At 43.7% G+C, this 9,472-nt stretch overlaps 1 protein-coding gene across 1 annotated transcript in view; it reads right to left on the reverse strand.

The window, feature by feature from the left end:
- The window catches only part of PCSK7 (proprotein convertase subtilisin/kexin type 7), a 29,505-nt gene extending 20,440 nt beyond the window's left edge, over positions 1 to 9,065 (reverse strand). Inside the window, exons 1-5 of the mRNA XM_051987040.1 lie at positions 8,850 to 9,065; positions 4,298 to 4,458; positions 3,308 to 3,805; positions 2,132 to 2,266; positions 1,207 to 1,372 (exon numbers count right to left, since the gene is read on the reverse strand). Of these exons, the coding sequence (XP_051843000.1) occupies positions 1,207 to 1,372; positions 2,132 to 2,266; positions 3,308 to 3,793 (787 nt within the window). The 5' untranslated portion in view covers positions 3,794 to 3,805; positions 4,298 to 4,458; positions 8,850 to 9,065. The remainder of the gene's footprint in view (positions 1 to 1,206; positions 1,373 to 2,131; positions 2,267 to 3,307; positions 3,806 to 4,297; positions 4,459 to 8,849) is intronic.
- Between the last annotated feature and the right edge of the window lie 407 nt (positions 9,066 to 9,472).

Here is a 9,472-nt window from a genome sequence, read left to right on the forward strand (position 1 = left end):
CTTTACTAATTTACCATATGGCCTTGAGGAGATACTTTAATTTCCCCTTCTTAAATGGAGTAGCAACATACTACTTTTTTCTTGGAAGGAGTGAGGGTTATATGAACCTAGGGAAAAAATAGTTTGCTCTCTCCCCTTCTGAACTAGAAATTGCCTCAGTTGCAAAAGGATACTGCCCTCTGCTGGAAAACAGGAGAAAAACAAAAGTACTAAGGAATTAAGCATTTATTATACTGAAGAATTAACCTTGGTCAAATAGACAAGGGTTGAGATGTAACTGGGGAGCTATGGAAGGCCTTTATGTGCAAGACAGAATCGCCCAGGTTACCCTGGAAAGAGAGAGCGTGTCATGGTATACTAGACAGCCTGATATCAGGAAGAATGAGTTCAAATCCTTATTAACACTTATTAACTGTCTGACCAGGAAAACAATGTATGACCTTTAGTTCCTTCATCTGCAAAATGAGGATAATAATACCCACAAGTACCTACTTCACAGCATTATGAGGCTTAATTGAGATTTTAAATATATATAGCACTTTGCCAATTTTAGAGCACTCTTCAAAATGCTAGGTATTATTATTATTTTTATTGGTTTGCACACAAAACTTATCCTTTTACTACCAGAGCAGGAACTAGAAGAGGAAAATGGTACAAGAGGAGCCTTATCCAATCAGAGGAAATAGAACACTTTGAAGCTTTGTCTTACTCAGGAACTGTTAGAGGAAGAAAGATTCCTTGATTATTCATTTGTTAACCAACTAAGAAAAATGTCTGGAGTGCAGACGTATATTCCGTGTGTGTGTGTGTGTGTGTGTGTTCCCTCCTGCTGTGTTAAGATCCCTCCCTCCTTACTCCCTCCTAAGGCCAGCATGACCACAATTTGGTTCCACAGGGTTCCCCTCATGCCCATACTTCTCTCTTCCATTTCTCCAGCTATCCCAGCCACTCTGCCAATCTCCATCCTCTCCAATCCTGAAAACATATCTCCTATTTACATTGATCCTATCAAACTATTTTCTGCCTTTCTCCCAATTTTGCCTAAAGTTACATTTGATGGAACCAATGAATGGTATTGGGTGGGCTAAAATTGAATTTGACTTCAATTTAGATTGTTCTAAAGTTGTAGGGGGATCAAAGCAGGGGAAGATAAAACTAAAGTTATACAGTAAATCTGGAGGTTAGAGAGAAAAGTGATGATGCTACCTGCAATTCTGCTCCCATACGCCACCCCCACTGCACAGAAGCTGTTGTTGGGCACTGCAGCGATCTCGCCAGCACAGCGAGTGCCATGATGATTGCCGTTCTCCACATCTGGGTGTGGCATGGGGTCAGGGTCATTAGAGTTGAGGTCATAGCTGCCTTCAGGGCTCTGAAACAGGATAAGTGGGGAAGGAAAGGGCAGTAGGTTACTCTCTGGTCTGGGGCAAAGGGTGGAGGAATGGATTACTTTAATGAACCAATGGTTTCAGGCAAAAGGGTAGCTCACTAAAGCTTTGAGGCTGGGCATATTTCACTCAGCTTAGAGAGAAGAGAAAGAAAGGCACCATCTACTTTTGGCTTTACAAGCTCATCCTGCACTTCTGGGCACATTTTCTCCATTGAAGTGTACAAAGTTTGAACTGGACAGTCTTTCATTGTTACTGTTGGCCAGAGAGAGCTCTATAATAAGGTTAGAACATAGGAACAAGGTTGACACAACTAAGTCTGGACTCTTGAGAGGTATCCTAGGCTTCTCTCTCCTAGATGCTTTCCTACCTTCCTGATATAGAAGAATGAAAAAGATCTATGGATCCTTTGGTTACTGGTGGAACTACTTACAAGATAGGTTTTCATAGGAGGACACTCTCCCTACCACGCAGCCCTGGGGACAGGGAAACTGCTTATGCTGATGTTCCCTACTTGCTGCAGCAGGGAGGACCAGGGACCAGAATGTGTTGAGTTGGCTTTCCCTTGATAATGGTTGGAATCGACCCTAGAGCAAGTTGGGGAAAGGGAAAGAAGCAAAGAGCATTATTCCAGGTCCCAAGAGTCTTTAAGGAGCAAGGGGATGAAAGAATTTTTCTGGGAGAAGTGAGGTGGAAATGATATAGTATAAAATATGGTGACTATGAAACCCCAGGATACTCACATAGTTAGGTGCAATGTCCTGGATGGTGTGCTCCACTCCATCATCCACCACCACCACTGTCACCCCTCGTCCTGTCACATTACGCTCCCAAACACCTGTCACGTTGATGTCTCTGCCACGGATTCGCCGGTTATTCTGGGGGAAGAGGCTATGTCAGAAGCTGTTTCTAAGGCACAAGGATTCAGTGATAAGACGGCAATGTTCGACAGCTCATTGTGGATGCAGATGAATCAAAAAGAGGAAGGGAAAGATTCTCCCCAGTCTGCCACCCCATGTCAACTCAAAAATCAGAGAAAGGATATGGATCAATAGCTCCCAAGAAAGTCTAAAAAGAGGGTACAACAAGTGAGGATTTTGCTAATGAACCAGTTTCCCAAAAAGTTGTGTTACCCTATTGAGCTGGATAAAAGGAGTAAGCAGAGGAAAAGCCATGCCAAAAGATCTTAATTCTTTCTATCCCACAAGAACAGGTTTGGTTTCAAGCCACTGAAATATTCCTTTGAGATAAACAGCAGCAACTGAATAGTGATGGTTTTATCAGCTATCTTAAAGGTACAGAAGTCTAACTTTAAATGCACATTATGCAAATTTTGAAAGAAATCCCCCTTCCAGAAAACACAAACCAAAAAAAAAACCCTTTAACTTTATTTATAATACAATGCTCTCTCTGTCTTTCCTCTCTAGCCCTTCAGTTCAGCACTCTATGGCTGGCTACATCCCTCCCCCGGCTCCCTCCTCCTCTCCCCCCACCAAAAAACCCCTCCAAATAAAAGCAGAAGAATGGAATCACAGAGAGCTCACCTTACTACTACAACCACCACTACCACCATCTTATTGGGCTCAGGGCTTGGGACCTCTGCAAGCCCTACTCAACCATCGGTCCCACATGTCTGTCGTCTGCCTGTCCTCTCTCACATACTTCATGCCTGTTCCCTGCCCCCCATATGATTGGCCTTGGCCCCTTTGTTCCTCCTTCTGTTCTTTCTTCTTTGTCCCTAGCTACCACAAGTGCTAGAACCATGTGTTGGGCCCTCCCTCTATAGCTGTAGGCAAATTATGTAAAAACTACTTTATCTGGAGATCCGCACAAAAGTCCACTCCTGTAGAGCCAGAACTCTCAAGAAATACCTAGAAGGTATCTATCTAAAGTGCACAGTAGGAAAAGGTTAAACTCACCAGATGCCATTGCTGGGGGTACTTGGGGTCATTGAAGAGCACGCTGCGTTTGGCGCGCTTCAATAACCGCTGCTCTGAATGCCAGCGCACAGCTTCGTGCCCAGACAACACTGCCTCAGCCTGCCTTCGGGCAGCCTCCTCTTGCTGGACTCCAGGGTGGCCAGGGGGCTGGATGAAGAGATAGTGCCCCTGAAGTTCCCCAATGCGTCCCGCATTCAGCAGGCCTGCAGCCTGGGCCAGAGCGTCTGCCTGTTGCTCCTCACTCTCTTGCTTGCCCTCACCTTCCAGCCTGTCCAGGAGCACAGCCCAGCTCAGCCCCCTAGGACTCTGGACCTCAGGTGTGATTGTCTCTGTTAGTTCTAGAGCCATGACCAAGGGAACCAACAAGAAGAAGCCAGTTCCTATCAGCCAGAGGCAGGCAGGCAGGCTCAGGGAGGGCTCCAGGACAGCACTCCATGGTTGCACTTTGTGCCTCCCCTTCGGCATCAGAGCGGTGGGCTGCAGACAAAACAAAAGCATCAGAGAGAGGGGAGAGCTGGGCCTAGAACAGTTGAGAAGAGAGAGGTGGTGGTGGACTAGTAACATCTTCTCACATAGATAAGATTTCTGGTCCTTTAATGTCACAAACACCTATACCACAGGATCTGTATAGGAGTAGGGGGGAGGGGTGTCAGGTCAGATCCAACAAGAGTTGGGTTATTTCTCCTTAGCAGATGGGGAAAATCCCCCTGAGATCACTACTCTAGTTTCTATACCCCTGGTAGGCATGTTGCTATTTTTTCCCCACTCCATTTCCCCAATCTGAAGTGCAAACAAAGTACAGGTTGTTCTCATCAGCCAAGAGACAAATATCCATCCTAGCTCTTTCCTTCTTTTGGATGTTGGGGATGGGGGAGGAAGATAAGGAGGGAAGCATGCTTCAATTCAATTCTCTCAGCTAAACCCACTGGAAGTCATTCTCATGATTCCTGCTTTTCTATCCATTCCCACCTGGTCTCCTTGTGGGGCTGTACTCCCAGGCAAGTCGGCCACATCAGGCTCATCTTGTGCCTAAACAGAAGCAGCATCACTTTTTCTGTGGGCAATGGAGATTCAGGACTATGGTTGCATATCTGTAGGCAGCAACAGGAGAGATGTATCCTCCCTGAATCCTGGGGGCGGGGATAAGCAGAGGTAAGAGTCATTCTCAAGGCTGCTGGCTGGTGATCAAATCTCATTTTCAGGGAGCTAAAATGAGACCCAGACTGGGGAGCAACTGGTGCCATAAGGCCAGGCCACAATCACAACTCAAAATCCTGCTCATTATTCTGGTCACCAGGGCATTCTACTCTCCTAGGAGCCAATGGAAAGGATCTGGGAAATGTTTGATGTGGTACCTTTAACCTTTTCCCGATGTGACAAAAAGCCAGTGGTACCAATGCTTCATTACACAGGTGGTGAAAGAAGCTGAGATTTAGAAGGGGGATTTAGAACTGTTTTCTCAACCCCTACCAGAAGAGATGCCCACTACAGCATTTCTGACAAAGATGCCACTCATTCTCCCCTTGAAGATTTCATAAGAAAGAGAAGTCAGCACTATCCCAGGCAGTTCAGTGTTTAGACAGCTTTAACCCTTAGGAAATTTTTTCCATATCTTGACTGAAATCTGTTATTTCTGCAGTTTCCACTTTTGCTGTTAGAACTGAAATTGATAGGGGGTTGGTAGTAAGCACAACAAGCCTAATTTTTCTTCCATATGACAGACAGTAATTTGTAATATTCAAGGAGAGCTATCATGCTCCTTAATTCTCTTCAGTATAACGAAGCCACTTTCTTCAACTGATCCTATCTATTCAGCCCCTTTTAGTCATCCTCTTCTGAACACACTCTAGTTTGTCAATGTTCTTTGTTATGGGACAGAATTCTTGAACTTGAAACAAAGGATTCTTACAAGGTACTAAGTCAGTGGAATTGATAGAGACAATAATTATGTAATTTAGCATGGTTCAGTATGACTGATTTACTCCTATTAGGAGATGTTATGGGCCAGAACTTGAAACAAGGTACTAAGTGGAATTGAGGAGACAGTGGTTAAATCTAGTTTAACATTGATTTTAATCCTATAACAAATAATGGTTTCCTAATGATATGATTGGTTTGTAGTCAGTTACAGCATATAAGCTAGAAGCCTCAGCCAGGGAGATTCAGACAGAAGGCAAAGGACTGGCTTAAGCTCTCAGAAACAAGGAGAGAAATTCAATTAGATCTTCAACCTTCCTGGGCTGGCCTGGATTCCTGCACTTCCCCCATTAAGACCAAGACCAGACTGAAAGGCTCTCCAGAAAGCTGCTCAGCCCCAGGATGGAGATAATAAAGGATATAGATTAGGGGTCCTCAAACTATGGCCCGCAGGCCAAATGCTGCAGGTTTATCCCCCTCACCCAGGGCTATGAAGTTTCTTTATTTAAAGACCCACAAAACAAAGCTTTTTGTTTTTACTATAGTCTGGCTCTCCAACAGTCTGAGGGACAGTGAACTGACCCACTATTTTAAAAGTTTGAGGACCCCTGACAGACTATAAGAAAGCTAACCGGGCCCCAGGAAGGGAGACAAGACTTTGAAAGAGATAATAAAGGATTTGGATTTTAACATCTGGCTGTACTCATGGTGACTGCTGAACTGAAATGAAGGCTGCTTCCAGAGACCCCCACAAAAACCTCAACAGAAAACATTACATTTTAGAAAGAACATTACAGTTCTTCCTAAAAGGTAGTTCCAAGAACTAAACACCATAGGCCAGATGTTGTCTGACTAGAGTAGAATATAGGGGACTGTTACACTACAGTCACTACTCTACGTTTCTTAATGCAAACTAGAAAGACACTGTTTTTTTGGCTATCATATAACATTAAAGTGACAAAGAAATTAAGTAAATATATAACACTTTCTTCATACTGAACTCCAGGTCCATTAAAACTTCTCAATCCTTCTCACATGAACAACTGTTTATAGGGACATCTCTCTTATCCTCTATTTGTATTATCAATTTTTTGAACTCAAGCATACTACTCTATATTTACTGAATTAAATTTCCTCTTAATATAAACTCATTGTTGTAGTTTATCTAGTTCTTTTTTGGATAACTCTGCCATCCATTGTTAACTATTCTTCAAAACAATAACAAATCTGAGAAGTGTGACATGCACACTTTTTTTTTTTGGCATTAATTTTCTTTTCTTTTTTTTATCACATCTTTTTATTTATAAGATATATGCATGGATTATGTATTGATAATTGCAAAACCTTTTATTCCAATTTTTCCCTCCTTTCCCCCACACCTTCCCCCAGATGGCAGGGAGACCAATACATATTAAATGACATACACACTTTCATCCAAGTCATTGCTAAAAATGTTAAACAGTACTGGGCCAAGATCAGACACCTGCAGCACATGCTGATCTCTCCCTGAGATGTCTCCCTCCAAGTAGACTCTGATCTATTAATTTGGATCTAGTCATTCAATCAGTTCCAAATCCACCTAACTTTACAAACATCTAGCCCATATTTCTCTATCTTGTCTACAAGATGAACCTAAGATTTTGTCAAATGTCTTGCTGAAATCCAAGCATACTATATTCATACCATTCCCTTAGGATAGGTAGGTTATTATCCTTTGTTCTTGAAGAGAACCAAAATGACATCACTATGTTAGAATCAGAGTTAGCGTGTCTGACTGTGGCTGATCAGACCAACACGATCTTGAAGAGCTCTGCCACAGGTTGGACACGATAATCCACATGAACATTTGGAGTGGATCCTGTTACTCTGCACATCCGACATTTCTTCTGGGCTAATTAAATTCTGCTTTGCTCTTTGGGCATGGAATCTTCTCTGATGAGTGTATGCCATGTTGGGCCATCCTGTGCCAGTATTTCCTATGTCATACAATCAATTCTAAAGTTCTTAAGAGATACTTTGAAAGTATCTTTGTATCACTGTGATCACTCTGTGGCACTTGCCCTGTGTAAGTTCTCCATAAATTTTTTTTTGGCATGCTTATATTTGGCATTCAAACAATGTGGAGTTGTGCTCTCTGCAGTAGAACTGCAATGCTTGGCAGTTTAGTTTAGTAACCCTATCCAAAAAAAAGTGAACTTAACTTGTCATGACTAATTTTTGATGAAATATAAGCTCTTAGTGATTAGCTACTTTCCTTTGAAAACGGTCACCTATTTCCTCTTTAATGTATTCTAGACTTTGATAAGAAATAAAAAGCAAGTTCACTAGCCTCTAGTATGAAGACTACTACCCTCTTCAGTTTTTTGAAAACAGAGATAACATTAGCTCATCTCATCCACTTCATCCTTCAAGACTTTCCACTTATCAATAATTTTTTAAAGATCACTGACAATAGCGCATGAAGAAATGCCTAATTGGTTTGGATGTTCCACAATGAAGCATCTTTTGTCTATAAAAGAATAGTGGCCATTAAATTTCAGGACATCTTTGTACTGGTACCCTCTCCCACCTTTTCAGCTTTTAAAGTGTGGTCCTTCCTATTAGATAGTGAATTCCTTGAAGGCAGGGACTGCTTTTTGGCTTTTTTTGTATCTCCAGACTTAAGATTTGCTCTTGGAGCTTAGTAGGTACTTAATAAATGCTCCCTGATTGACACAAGCGGATTTAGGACGGGGGCTACTCCAATAAAGCACTTATTAGAATGCTTACTAAAATGACCAGCAGTAGGTTAATTTAATACATGCAACCCCACTTTCTTCAAAGCACTTGAGTGCTGGGATGTGATCTGTAATGGTTCCTAATAAGATAAAGTGAAAGCTGACTACCCGGAACGCCTAGTCCTAGGTAGGGTGGGGGGGAAGAGCTAGAAGACTACCCAAGAAATCCAGGTAAGGTGAAAGAAGCAGCTGGCATACGAAAAGGTTAATAACTATGAAGCTATTATGGGACAGATGGAAAGCAGGAGAGGTAGAATTGGATTCCATTTGGCTTCTTAAACACAACTGGAAACTCCAAAGATCTGAAGCGTTCAGGGAGAGGAAACTGCCCAAAGCTAGGGCGTGGTGGGGATACCTGAGTACAGGGAGCAGAATGTTAGGTTCTTGGAAGCGAACCTGTTTAGTTTCATTTTCGCTAAGTCACGAACACAGTAGGTGTTTAACCAATGTCAGTGGAGTTTAAAGTAAAAAAATAGGGTAGCCCTGAGGTCACGTGGGAGAAAGGCCGATCCAGTTCACGGTCAGGGCACCAGCTGTAACTTGGCACTTTGCTCACAGGACTTGTGGGAGAGAAACAAGATCCTCTGCAAACAGATCCCAACCCACTTTACTTCCTCTCCCGGAACCGTATAGCCTCAACCCTCTGAGGCTAGGGGGAAAAGGAAACGTCTGTGCTTAAAAACAGACAAAAGTGCAGAGGTCCTGGCTCGGTCCCCTGCGGAACTCGGACTAGTGCTCCAGGGCCCCCAGCAGCGCGCGCCCCCTACCGCCCCCTCCCCCCACCCACGCGGTGTATCCCACGCTCTGTCACTTCTTGCCGCTCCTACCTTAGGAACTCCGAGTGCTCGGAGTCCAGTCGCTTCGCCCTCCCTTCTTGGGGTCCCTAGTATTCCACTTACTCCGGCTCCTCGACTGTCCCAGAACCTTTCCACTTACAGCCCTGAGCTCCCACGGTCTCGCTGTACCTGTCCAGTAGCAGCCTGTGGGTGCTACGGAAACTCCAGGCTTCCACAGAGCCGGGGCTGCCGGTGACAGTATCGCCACTTCCGGCTTCGGGGGATCAGCCAATCACACCTTGATCCCGCGGAAGAGGGAGGGGGAAGAGGTTGGGCAAGAGTGAGCGGAGACTGGGGAGGAGTTAATTTTTCCTCTAGCTAGAACGAGCATAAATAAAGTTCCGCTGTTTCCTCGGGGATTCCTGAGTCCTTCCTTTATTTGGTTCTCTTTTCCTTTTCTTAAAGAAATTATCTTACTATCAAATAAGAGAATAGTTGTTAAAAAAAAAAAAAGCGCGTAACATATGATGTCTGCCATAGCGAGCGCCATATAAATGATTATTTCCCCCCTCTTCTCTCCCCTTTCCCAGTCCTTGGTTGCCTATTATAAAAAGGATGATTTCAATTCCAAAGCGTGAGGTTGACTCCTCATTCCGCAGGGTTTAGATGCCCCT

Source organism: Antechinus flavipes, chromosome 3 (assembly GCF_016432865.1).
Source record: "Antechinus flavipes isolate AdamAnt ecotype Samford, QLD, Australia chromosome 3, AdamAnt_v2, whole genome shotgun sequence".
Lineage (NCBI taxonomy): Eukaryota > Metazoa > Chordata > Mammalia > Dasyuromorphia > Dasyuridae > Antechinus > Antechinus flavipes.